At 41.9% G+C, this 13,890-nt stretch overlaps 1 protein-coding gene across 1 annotated transcript in view; it reads right to left on the reverse strand.

The window, feature by feature from the left end:
- RORB (RAR related orphan receptor B) overlaps nucleotides 1-13,890 on the reverse strand; it is a 218,322-nt gene that overhangs the window by 17,940 nt on the left and 186,492 nt on the right. Inside the window, exons 5-8 of the mRNA XM_038403352.2 lie at nucleotides 9,747-9,868; nucleotides 7,147-7,279; nucleotides 3,889-3,996; nucleotides 2,415-2,525 (exon numbers count right to left, since the gene is read on the reverse strand). Of these exons, the coding sequence (XP_038259280.1) occupies nucleotides 2,415-2,525; nucleotides 3,889-3,996; nucleotides 7,147-7,279; nucleotides 9,747-9,868 (474 nt within the window). The remainder of the gene's footprint in view (nucleotides 1-2,414; nucleotides 2,526-3,888; nucleotides 3,997-7,146; nucleotides 7,280-9,746; nucleotides 9,869-13,890) is intronic.

Genomic DNA, 13,890 nt, shown 5'->3' on the forward strand with positions numbered 1-13,890 from the left:
ATTCATTTCTTTGTGATGTGGGCGAGAAAAGAAATCAATTACAAGCGTCTTTCTGACAGGTTTCATGTCTGTGTGTAGGAAAGATCAATTCAGGAGATGAAAGGTAGAACTGTGGGATATTACAGTAACTACTCTTGTGTCTCTGAAGAGCAGACTGAAATTCCGAGTTGGAGCACAGTGAATATGAGTTTGGTAGTTGCTCGTGTTTATCTATAGGACACAACTCCCAAACAGCTTGCTATACCCAACCATTTCTGTTCCAGAGAGGCATAGCACTTGAGTACTGTAGCAGGACTGTTGTATAGCAGGACTGAATGTATTAGCAAAGCTAATTTCAGAACACTTGCCTGTAGTTCAATTGTCTCAAAGTCAGGGCTGAGTCACTCACTTTTTTTGAGCACTAAATACATCCACAAATGGTTTAGAAAAAGTAGAAATGAGCAAGCTCAGTCAACAGCAAATACTAGTACCAAGTAAAAACATTTGGTACTTTCCAAATGGTGGGGTATTTAGAGGACCGCAGGGATTAATCAGTATTTTGATATCCATGTACCATCTCCCTGCAGCTAAGCATAAAAGGCTGCATCAAAACCAACGAAAGTTAATGGGAATCTGTCCATTACTTCAGTGGGGTTTGGATCAGGCCTATGAAGGTGCCGTAATCTTAGAATTATTGGCATTTTGTTGCCAGATCTTGCTGGCTGGCTGAAGCAGTAATTTGCTCTTCCTTCCTGTATTGTCTGAGGCATAACATTGGGTAGAAATTTGATTTCACTGAAGTTGCTCTAGCTCCAAAACACATTCAACTACTGCACTTGTCACACCTTTTCTACGGATGTGCTGTACTAGCCTGAGCCAAAGCCGACTGAAGTGAATGGAAAGTTTCCCATTGATTTAAATGTGCCTTGGATCAGATCCTATATTTCCGAGTCACTTTTTTAAGACATCAAATTGGAACACAACTCTCAATGAAGATTTAAATACAGAAACACAGGGATTCCACCTCTGCACATTGTGAAGGTTTTGTAATATAAAACAAAGCTTGCTTGGAGAAGTATGATTCTGCCCACAGCACTGCTGCTGTTCTTTCTCCTGTGGCTGAGGAACTTTCCAGCCAAGAAAACATCCTAGAAAAGCGGCTTTGTATCTGGTGACTCTACCTACGAAGCTAATGATACTAACCTGCAGCAAGTACTCAGTGGATCATCCCTTCCAACACTGAGCAAACTGTTACAGAACACAAAATCTCATGTAGAAATAACAAGGACCAGAATCCTTGCAGCACATGTTAATATGAAGATATCAAGCATGTTGACACCATCTATGCTGGTCTAATTTTATCTAAATTAATCTCCTCCACAGATATGACAAAGGGCAGAGAAACCTAGAGGAGGCCAGGAGCAGAACTGGGTGAAGTGTGTGTGTGTGTGTGTGTAGGAGCGATATATAGGCTTGAAGGAGGTAGGTGCACAATACCCATTAACTTTCCGTGGGAAAGTACTTTTCCCTAAGGTGCTTTTAAAAAATCCCACACTGAATTGTGAACATGTCCACTAGATTCAGCTTGTGATCTGATCCAATCACCCATGGTCCAAACCCTGGTTTTTCTGCTTTTCCATGAACATTCATGCAGCCAGTGTGTTTTCAAACACATATGTGTGACTATGGGTATTTTGTGCAAATGAGCATATTCCCATGACAAATGTATTTCTGACTGGCCCTTGTACAGGTGGGCAGTATGGGGAAGGCCCTTGCCCTGCTTGCTCCCATCCCACAGGAGAAGCCCATCACAGTGCCGTCCCTATACTCTACCAAAGGCAGATCATGCTGCCTAATGCTAACCATGAGAGTGCCTGCTGCCTCAGAGTGGGAAGGAAGGAGCCGAGGCCCTGTGCTTCCTGAAATTCAAGAAGGAATATGGCTCCCTGAGGCACAATATCTCTCAGAGGTAGGGAAATGCTGTTCTGCCCCATGTGTAATCAGTATGTATATCACACACAATCTGGCCCCCTCTCTCTTTCTAGTGTTCCTATTTTTCTTCCTTCATCTTATGACAGTGCTGTTGAATGTTGAAGAGAAAATACTTGGCTTAGATCCAGCCAGTTATTTTTCTATAATTTAATTCAGGTTCTGAACAGCTGGTCAGACTGTTTTGGATAACAGGCAGGTCGTAAATCTGCCTACCTGTGGCTCTTTAGGCTGGTGTAGCCATATTTTGTTCTGAACCTATTTCCAGCAGGTTAACTGCTGTCAGTATAATGTATTCAAGAAAACTTTAGAGAATAATCCAGGCAATTCTTCAATTATTTAATGTGCCAGTTTAAGTAGGAACAACAGCTGTTTATGCAGGCAAAAAAATATGAACAAGGATGCAGTAAAAAAGAGGATTCATCAAAATACTTGGAGATAACTACCTGGTGATATCAGAACAGCAGACGAAAACAATGCAATCTCTTCCTCAGTCAGCTGTAAGGAACATAAATTCTTTGCAAAGTCAAATGCTTCATTCACCAGATCATCAGAACCTACAGATCACAGAGAACAAAGTGAATGCTAGAAATTTATCAGCTCTTTAATTTGCCTTGAAAAGCTGCTTGTTTTGATGTCAGGAGCATGTGTGTGTGTGTGTGTGTGTGTGTGTGTGTGCACGTGCATCTGAGTGAAAGAGAGAGAGAGAGAGAGTGCAAGTGAGTGAGCAAGTGTTTTGGTTAGGTGAATGCTTTCATTGACTACTGGAAAGTGAGGCTATTTAAAAAGTAGCAGCTGCATATCACTAAAACTTTCAATGAATCCCAGTAAAAAGTGTGAAACACTCTGTCTCTGAAAACTCCAAAGAAAAAAAATCAAGAAAAAAAATGTCTTTTGCAATGTCATACAGAAATGTTAGCCAAGAATTTTCTTTCTCTTTATGAAAGAAAATCTTGTTTTTGAAACCAAAGTGACATCTACAAAAGGAATCTGACTAATACAGAACAGTGATCTCCTACAACATCCTATCAATAACAATATAAGATAGCCTTCTTAGAAGTTCGGGGGAAAACATGCTATGGGACAAAGAAAATCAGCTAAACATACACAGAATGTTTATATATGATGTATATGTAAGCAATGAGCTAAATATTTATTAATTACTACCAATATTGAAACCTTAATTGGCTTTGGTTCTGATTGCTGAATGATTAACAGGTTAATTATTCTCACAACTAAAACACTGACATCATTTATAAGGTAACACTACAAGCAAGGTAACAGTCTTCATGCATGTTACATATAGTCATGAGGAATTAAACAGTTGCTCTACCAAACAAAGCAGAACGAACCTGAGTTTTGCCTGAATCTTTCTCAAGGTTCACAGTATTCTGGATAACCCATTGGTGCCCCATCATGACCTTTGTGGGATCCATCCATCCATCCATCTACCTCTGCCAAGAGGCCAAAATAGACTTCATCCACTTACCTGTTCTGGAACATTCACCTTCCTTCCACACAGGTTTCAATATTGAAACCATTCTTTTGGCTGATATCACGCTGATATTACACCAGTGCAAATGTCAACCACAAATGAGGCTGGGATCACTACAGGCCAAATTCTGAAATCTTCAGTCATATTTTACTCAGTCCTTACGTGGCACACTGCCAAAGTGTATCTTGCAAACCTCCCATTGCTCCTTTTCTATTAGAGGAAAACAGCCTCCTACTGCTAGCAGCTATTGGAGTTACTTTGTGAGCTTAAATGGCAGTTCCCAGTTCTTCAGTGCTAAAGGTAAAGGATTCAAAAGCTGCTAATGACTTTTTGTTGGGAAGGTGGTTATATTTAGAAAGATAAGTCTCCCACTCACTCCTGAATTTGGCTCATTGTAATGGCTGAAAATAAAAAGGCAAACCTACCCAAAGCTTTGAACATTTGCATTCCTCCATACTTTCCTTCAAACAGAACAGTGTTGTTGAGTGGGTTGAAGGCACGACACATTCTCACCAAAACCACTTCCAAGCAGCCTGTTGGACAAGGAAAGAGTATGAAAACTACACATACTTCATTACTGGGATGTTTCAAGGCACTTTTGAAAGCAGAATGTATTAAATTTCAAAAAAGTTTCTTAGCAAAATACTAATGAACAGAAACAACCTTGTGCACAAATTGTGGGGATTTACAGGGGGGCTTAAGCACCTAAATCCAATATTACGTGTCACTGGCATTCTTAGTCACTGGCGTGCTCAGCAGCCCCCTAACCCTGTAAGTGCCTAAATCCCTAAAGCCAAGATCCACAGAGGTATTTATGTTTCTAACTTCCAATGATTTCAATAGAAGTTAGGAGCCTAAATATCTCTGTAGATCTGGGCCTAGGTGCCTAAGTTTCCACTACTGAAGTTCCCAAGGTGCCTAAATGTCAGCAGTGGGGCACGTGCACACCTGCCTAAATCTTGACACTGCACAGCAGCGTGGTATCTAACTCACGCCTAAACCCGAGGTGGGATTAAAAATAGGTATTCCCCCCTCTTATTTGGGGGCTCAATCTGGTAGACGTGCTCAGAGCATGTTGAAACTCACACAAAACAGCAGGAAGAGGATATTGTGCCCCCTCCTTATGACCTTTAGCCCTTCCCCAGCACATTGGAGACCCAGGTTCAATTTTCATCTCTACCTAGTGTGGAGCAGGGATTTGAACTTGGGTTTCTCATCTCCCAGAAAAAATGCCTTCACCCCAGGGCTATGGGATATTGTGGAACAGGCCTCTCTCAGTCTCTCTTGTTGAAGGTATTCCACTTTGAACCCCAGGCTCCATTCCTGCTATGCCAGTTCATATTTAATTATTTGTAAAAAGTTGATCAACTTCAACAGGAGAGATTTAGAGAGCCCTGCCCCATAATATATCATAGCCCAGTGGCTGGGCTATAATGTAGGACACCCCAGTTAAAAATCCCTTCTTCATATCAGGAAGAAGTGGAGTTGAACGGAGGGCTTCCCATCCAAGATGAGTACTCTAAGAACTGGGCTAAAAGTTGTAATAGTGGTTTCTTCCACCACCACTATCGAGCCCTTCACAAGTGCTAGAAAAAAAAATCTATTTTCAGATTTTGTTTTGTTTGACCTGAAATAGAATTTTTCGATACACTGATATTTTTCACAATTTTTTGATTTTCAGTTTTTCTTTTTGGATTGTTCAGAAATGTCAATGAACTGAAAAATCCATTATTTATCCAGCTCTACCATAAAGTTAGGTGCTGCAATATGGAGTGTTGCAGCATCTATGTCCCCCTTGTGAATCCCACCCAAACACCACACCACAACCTACACATTTGTTGATGGGATCAGAGTAGGAGACAACTCATCCTCCAATCTCTGCCTCTGGCACTAACCAAAGAAGGAAGCAATTCATGATCCAGTCCCATTTCCCTTCGTTTAGGGCTCCACTTTTTCTAGGGGCAGTGCATATTATCAGGCCATCCCTAATTTCAGTAGTAGAGCTGGTCAAACATTTTCTGATTAAAAGTTGTTTTTTAAAGGGTTTCATTAAAAAAATTTTACATGAAAGTTTTTGAAAAAGCATCCCAAATTTTTCTATGAAAAGAAAAAAATTAGGACTTTTTTCTGGATTTTTTGAAGTTTTTCCATTTAAAAATTATGGGGGTTTCCATACTTTCTGATAGTTTTCCAATGTTTGCTAATTTGAAAACTGTAACAAAGTGTTTTCTGACAGTAAATTAGCTTAAAAGTGGAAGGTCTACTCTTAAATGTAAAAAGCGTTTCCTCCTATACACACTTTTCCACACAGTTTCCATGATGTTTTCAGTTGGAAAATTGTAAGAAAGTGTGAAACGTAGGCTTCTCCCCCTTTCTCATAATGGAAAACGAGGGGAAATAGTCAGAGGGTGTGGAATGTAAGGAAATAACACTTTGTCACATTTTTGAACTTTACCACAGAGAAACCAGAATTTCCTCACAGGAATAATTCAAAGGGGGATTTTTGTAGGAAACTATGGGAAAAATCCCAGAATTCTGGCTAGCTCTGTTCAATATTAGCAGCATGAGGGGCAGTAAAACCTTAGCAGTTTATACACTCTGTAGCTAATTAGGGTTCTCTTACAATACATTTTATGTCCAAATGTCACTGAATCTTTTTTTGAAGCGTTACTGTTTCTTTTGCTTTACCAGTCAAATGAATAAGGTTGTTTAATGCAGAAGCTGGAATGTTAATAAGGATATTATTAATTACTCTCATGCTAAGATCCTTTTTTTCCAGGGAATTTTCTGTATTCCTGTTGGTCCTCTTATTTTTCTGCAGTTTGCACCTGACTCCAGCATCTTGGTCCCATATTACAGCCACATCCTTCTGAGCAAGGATTGGATCACACTACCTCTTTCAGAACTGCCTGAGAGTTCGCTGTTGAATGACACAAGGCACTTCTCTAGCTTAAAGAAACTGCCTCATGCTACATCCCAGCCTCTGCCAGATCTGGGGACCGGGATAGTACAGGGTAATGCAGTTAATAACCAGAAGCAGCTTGTTTGATAATACCATTCTGTCCTACTGAGTGACATGGAGTTATTGCAAGCTCACAATTCCTAACAACTAAATGTCATCAGAGTGCATCTTAAAATGATTATTCTAAAAGAAGGGCAGGAATTGCTGTGTGACATGACAGAAAAACTACCCCCCCACACACACCGCAATGCGCACACACACACAACAGTGTCTATGCATGCTGCCACAATCCAACCACGCTCACTCCAGTATTAATTATTACTAGCAGGGATTTCTCCTACTAAGTACTGACATAAGATTATAGGTATTGCTGTAGCATCATTAAAATGATTAGAGCTGACCAGAGAGGCAGGGCCCAGTGAGCATGGATTTGATTAACTAAAATCAAGTGGTGGTTTTAGAGGGAGCAATTTGGTGATTCAATCAGCTCAACTCAGTAATATCTTACATTGCATGTCAAACTGGGGATTGTGGCTTCTGCAATTAACAGTAAGTTTTTCTGTAAATGAAAAACACAATTGACTTTAGAGGGAATGGGATCTGAAGACATGAATGTTATTAACGCAGAAGATCATGTAGGGTTTACGTGTGTAGGGAGGGAAGGTTGTGATGGGGAGAAGTAAGGTTATTTGAAGAGAGAATGACTGACTAAACCACTCACCTGATTTAAGGAGTAGAATTTGATCATTTTGACAGAGCTCCATGAAGCCCGTTATCCGCTTTGCAAACTCCACTACGTACTGAATAGCATGAGTGATCTGGATGGCACACTGCTGCCACAATGCTTCTCTTGTCTTCCAAAGGAAATATGCAATAAAAAACAAAGCAGTAAGCAAACAGAACGTTCAGAGGCAAAACAACACAATGCCGTGTCACACAAAGTGTGTAATTTAGATTTTATAATAGACAGAGCTTGTAACTCCACTTACAATCAAGGTGGCCTCATTATAAGACCCTATTTGCAGTTGCTTATAACTTTGCCAAACTTTAACTGTTTGGGCTGAAATTTTCCATGCTGGGTGTCTGCCTCTGGCTGAAGATTTTTTGGAAAAATTCAGCCAAATCATGTCAGCGTTTTACAAGAACAAGGCTAATGACAAATACATTGTTTTGCTCATGTACATTTTTTTTTTTGAAAAGCTCTAGTGCCTCCATGCTTTGGAGGAAGGGCATGAAATCTGGTACTTTTGACTCTCTCTCTGTGTGCCTCAGTTCCCCATCTATAAAATGGGGATAACACCCTCTCATCTGAAAATAAATTCATTAATATATGTGAAGCCCTCTGAAACTATAGTGATGAGAACTATAGAAAAGGTCATGAAGAAGTTAATAGTTCTCTTTTCAGAGCAAGGTTTGGCTAGAGTGCCATAAACAAGATGTAGGGCTGCATATTGAACAAGGAGGAGAAAAGAAAATATTGAATAGCTGCTCATTAAGGGAGCACTGTCATTCTGTGCACTGGATTTGTCAAGCTCCTGTGGAAAAAAATAGTATTTGAGCATGTAGTTAAAGACTGTAACATAATTCAGACATACAAGGAAGGGAGGTGAATTAAGATTGCACAGGCTTAAAGCTGGCATTTCCCAACTTTTGAGTGCTTGACTTGGAAACCTTTGTAATGTTTAAACATAGTTTTTTGTGTTTTTTATATATATATATATATATATATATATATATATGGGCTAGATTAAAAAAAGTAACAGGAGTGATGATGTTGAACGTTGCCACACCTATCTTTCAGAGGTGTAAAAAATCCCTGGGATTCACAAAGACCGAGTTCAGCAGTTAGACTTCCTATATAATGAACAGGGTGAGTTAGGCACCTAGCCAATGGGAGGTGCCTAGCCAAGGGATGTGTGCTAAGCCCTGCCTCTCTCTTGGAGATAGGAGCCTCTCTCTGTTTGGGATTCTCAGTCTCCCCTTTCAAAGCTTGGATGTATAATGAAGGAATCATGGTGGGGTGAGGAGAAAGCGCAAAAGCACTAGAGTGACTCTGTAGCCTGCTAGTTAGAGTAATGATGTGGGAGACCCAGGATCCAGTCCCCCTGCTCTAATGACTTTTTAAATTGTTTATCCACAGTGGAACAGCTTCAGCAGGAGAGACTGAAGAAGCCCTACATAAGAATATCCTATAGCAAACTGTTTAGAGCACACACCGCAGAGATGACAGGCCCCTGTTCAAATCTCTTCGATTTCTCAGGTGAAGGGGGAAGTTGAATTGGGGGGGCTTCCAAATCCAGGGGGGGAAGTACCCTAATCAAACATTATGAGAGAGGTCTTCTACCACCCAGGTGTTTGGGGTAAACTCATCTAGAGGGTCCCGCTCTGATAGGAAAATTCTGAGATCGCCTACCAGATCAGGAACCACAGGTGGATTTAAACCAAGGCCAAGTGTGGCAGACTGCAGCAAAACAGATTTATCGCAGAAGGATATTCCCTAAAGATTTCCTCTCTCAATAACAAGCATAGGCTTAAAAATGCATCAGCATTGTTGGTTCATGCCTCGCTCTGGACCTTAGTCCTCTGGCTGCCTGGTATTGGGTTGCAGTCTGCAAATTCTGATGCTGAATCATAATTATTGGTGAAAATGAAAAAAGCAGAAGAACTCAGCTTGATTTCCCCTGCCTCGGCTGAATTTGAAGAGCTGCAGTGGGAGAAATATTCTGAATGAATTTGATATGGGAATCATAGGGGGAGAATAAATATACAACCAAATGAAGTCATTTTTACAGCCACTTTTCAACAGTATTACCAGACTTTACAGAGTATGTTAAACTCTGCATTATCTACTGTCAACAGGTGATGGAGATTTACTTTCTTTGCAGTAAAAAACACTCATTTTTCCACATGAAAATGGGGACAGTTTTAACAGTCGTCATAAATATGTTAAACAAATCTATCTTCTGTTTTGAAAACTCTTTTAACGTATGGAGTCCAATCCAAAATCAACTGGAGTTTTGGGAAAAGATCAGGCCCATGGAAACAAATAATTAGTATGAGAGGCTGATTTTATCACCATTTTCTTTCCCTGACATTATGCTACTAGCATACACACTAGTAAGCTGTTATTTCTATTTTAAAATGCCATTCTCACATTTTCAGTTGCCAAGTTTTTCAAATATCAAACTGCTATTTTCCACCCCAAAGGTTTAAAGCTTAACTGGGTATTGATCAACAAGTCCTTGCCAAATATACTGCACTGAATCACTATAAATCGCAAGGAGAAGGGGAAGCAAGAGAAGTAGTGTTAGGGTATTGTACCTTGCTCTGGTATACTTTAATTTCTTCATACGTGTGGGTTTGCCATGCTAGCTGGTGTAGTTCATCCATTGTATATTGACACGTCTCCAAATGGGACTTAATGATATTCTGTGCAATTCGATCTAAGAAATGGGGGGAAAGCAGAAAGTCACAATGAATAGTAATTTGCAATAGCAAAATTTTGAAGACATAAATGTTGCGGGGCATGATCAGTAGACAACAATATATTTTATGGCATAGGTGACTGGAAATGTTTTTGTATTTAGCTAGTTATTGTTTGAGCTGTGGAAACATTCCTTATTAAATCCAAAGCCACAGGAAATTTGCTTGGTTGTGTATCACAAAATTAAAAATAGCCAGCCTTTGGGTGAAAATGTACCCCGTTAAAATTGGAAATGAAAGTTTTATCTGTATCCGGAATGGCACACTTTTTAAGAAATGGATTTTGAAATGGAGCAGCAGCAGCAAAACCTCATACACAAATGACAATGTATTTCTCAGAAAGAGGCAGTACATTCAAGATGCTCTAGCCAGACTTGGGCATGGGAGCGAGGAGGACCAGGAACAGCATAGCTTCTTCATCATTGTCTACATCACTCTCAATCTCTCCTGTTGCAGAGTGGAGTGTTCCACTTTGTATAAATAATTATATATTCATTGGGCCAGAGAGGGAGTGAGAAAATGACTCTGTAGCTTGGTGGTTAGGGAACTCATCTGGGAGGGAGAACACCTGGATTCCAGTCCCTGCACCAGTGAATAATTAATTATTTATACAAAGTGGAACAGCTGCAACAGGAGAGATTAAGAGAGACCCCACACCTCATAGAATCATAGAATCATAGAATATCAGGGTTGGAAGGGACCCCAGAAGGTCATCTAGTCCAACCCCCTGCTCAAAGCAGGACCAAGTCCCAGTTAAATCATCCCAGCCAGGGCTTTGTCAAGCCTGACCTTAAAAACCTCTAAGGAAGGAGATTCTACCACCTCCCTAGGTAACGCATTCCAGTGTTTCACCACCCTCTTAGTGAAAAAGTTTTTCCTAATATCCAATCTAAACCTCCCCCATTGCAACTTGAGACCATTACTCCTCGTTCTGTCATCTGCTACCATTGAGAACAGTCTAGAGCCATCCTCTTTGAAACCCCCTTTCAGGTAGTTGAAAGCAGCTATCAAATCCCCCCTCATTCTTCTCTTCTGCAGACTAAACAATCCCAGCTCCCTCAGCCTCTCCTCATAAGTCATGTGCTCTAGACCCCTAATCATTTTCGTTGCCCTTCGTTGTACTCTTTCCAATTTATCCACATCCTTCCTGTAGTGTGGGGCCCAAAACTGGACACAGTACTCCAGATGAGGCCTCACCAGTGTCGAATAGAGGGGAACGATCACGTCCCTCGATCTGCTCGCTATGCCCCTACTTATACATCCCAAAATGCCATTGGCCTTCTTGGCAACAAGGGCACACTGCTGACTCATATCCAGCTTCTCGTCCACTGTCACCCCTAGGTCCTTTTCCGCAGAACTGCTGCCGAGCCATTCGGTCCCTAGTCTGTAGCGGTGCATTGGATTCTTCCATCCTAAGTGCAGGACCCTGCACTTATCCTTATTGAACCTCATTAGATTTCTTTTGGCCCAATCCTCCAATTTGTCTAGGTCCTTCTGTATCCTATCCCTCCCCTCCAGCGTATCTACCACTCCTCCCAGTTTAGTATCATCCGCAAATTTGCTGAGAGTGCAATCCACACCATCCTCCAGATCATTTATGAAGATATTGAACAAAACGGGCCCCAGGACCGACCCCTGGGGCACTCCACTTGACACCGGCTGCCAACTAGACATGGAGCCATTGATCACTACCCGTTGAGCCCGACAATCTAGCCAGCTTTCTACCCACCTTATAGTGCATTCATCCAGCCCATACTTCCTTAACTTGCTGACAAGAATGCTGTGGGAGACCGTGTCAAAAGCTTTGCTAAAGTCAAGAAACAATACATCCACTGCTTTCCCTTCATCCACAGAACCAGTAATCTCATCATAAAAGGCGATTAGATTAGTCAGGCATGACCTTCCCTTGGTGAATCCATGCTGACTGTTCCTGATCACTTTCCTCTCCTCTAAGTGCTTCAGGATTGATTCTTTGAGGACCTGCTCCATGATTTTTCCAGGGACTGAGGTGAGGCTGACCGGCCTGTAGTTCCCAGGATCCTCCTTCTTCCCTTTTTTAAAGATGGGCACTACATTAGCCTTTTTCCAGTCATCCGGGACTTCCCCCGTTCGCCACGAGTTTTCAAAGATAATGGCCAAGGGCTCTGCAATCACAGCCGCCAATTCCTTCAGCACTCTCGGATGCAATTCGTCCGGCCCCATGGACTTGTGCACGTCCAGCTTTTCTAAATAGTCCCTAACCACCTCTATCTCTACAGAGGGCTGGCCATCTCTTCCCCATTTTGTGTTGCCCAGCACAGCAGTCTGGGAGCTGACCTTGTTAGTGAAAACAGAGGCAAAAAAAGCATTGAGTACATTAGCTTTTTCCACATCCTCTGTCACTAGCTTGCCTCCCTCATTCAGTAAGGGGCCCACACTTTCCTTGGCTTTCTTCTTGTTGCCAACATACCTGAAGAAACCCTTCTTGTTACTCTTGACATCTCTTGCTAGCTGCAGCTCCAGGTGCGATTTGGCCCGCCTGATATCTTTCCTACATGCCCGAGCAATATTTTTATACTCTTCCCTGGTCATATGTCCAACCTTCCACTTCTTGTAAGCTTCTTTTTTATGTTTAAGATCCGCTAGGATTTCACCATTAAGCCAAGCTGGTCGCCTGCCATATTTACTATTCTTTCGACTCATCGGGATGGTTTGTCCCTGTAACCTCAACAGGGATTCCTTGAAATACAGCCAGCTCTCCTGGACTCCCTTCCCTTTCATGTTAGTCCCCCAGGGGATCCTGGCCATCTGTTCCCTGAGGGAGTCAAAGTCTGCTTTCCTGAAGTCCAGGGTCCGTATCCTGCTGCTTACCTTTCTTCCCTGCGTCAGGATCCTGAACTCAACCAACTCATGGTCACTGCCTCCCAGATTCCCATCCACTTTTGCTTCCCCCACTAATTCTACCCGGTTTGTGAGCAGCAGGTCAAGAAAAGCGCTCCCCCTAGTTGGCTCCCCTAGCACTTGCACCAGGAAATTGTCCCCTACGCTTTCCAAAAACTTCCTGGATTGTCTATGCACCGCTGTATTGCTCTCCCAGCAGATATCAGGAAAATTAAAGTCACCCATGAGAATCAGGGCATGCGATCTAGTAGCTTCCGTGAGTTGCCGGAAGAAAGCCTCATCCACCTCATCCCCCTGGTCCGGTGGTCTATAGCAGACTCCCACCATGACATCACTCTTGTTGCACACACTTCTAAACTTAATCCAGAGACACTCAGGTTTTTCCACAGTTTCGTACCGGAGCTCTGAGCAGTCATACTGCTCCCTTACATACAGTGCTACTCCCCCACCTTTTCTGCCCTGCCTGTCCTTCCTGAACAGTTTATAACCATCCATGACTGTACTCCAGTCATGTGAGTTATCCCACCAAGTCTCTGTTATTCCAATCACGTCATAATTCCTTGACATCACCAGGACCTCCAGTTCTCCCTGCTTGTTTCCAAGGCTTTGTGCATTTGTATATAAGCACTTGAGATAACCTGTTGATCGCCCCTCATTCCCAGTATGAGGCAGGAGCCCTCCCCTCTCAGACATTCCTGCCTGTGCTTCCTCCCGGTATCCTGCTTTCCCACTTACCTCAATGGTTTGCTGGCTAGTGCAGTCACATGGAAGAGAGGAGATTTGGGTTCAAGTCCTTGCTCTGAAGCAAGGATTTGAACCTAGGGCTCCCATATCACAGATAAGCATCCTATCCACTCAGTTGTTAGGGGATAGGGAGCAGTGATGCTACAACCACTTTGTGAATGGTACTTAACTCCCCTTGTGACTCTAACCCCAAAATCAAAATATTTCACTCTGATGTTTCCTTTTTTTTTTAAATGGAAAAAATTCACCAAAATCAACATAAACTCACAAAAATGATTTTCAGAGTAGCAGCCGTGTTAGTCTGTATTCGCAAAAAGAAAAGGAGTACTTGTGGCACCTTAGAGACTAACAAATTTAT

Source organism: Dermochelys coriacea, chromosome 5 (genome assembly GCF_009764565.3).
Source record: "Dermochelys coriacea isolate rDerCor1 chromosome 5, rDerCor1.pri.v4, whole genome shotgun sequence".
Taxonomy (NCBI): domain Eukaryota; kingdom Metazoa; phylum Chordata; order Testudines; family Dermochelyidae; genus Dermochelys; species Dermochelys coriacea.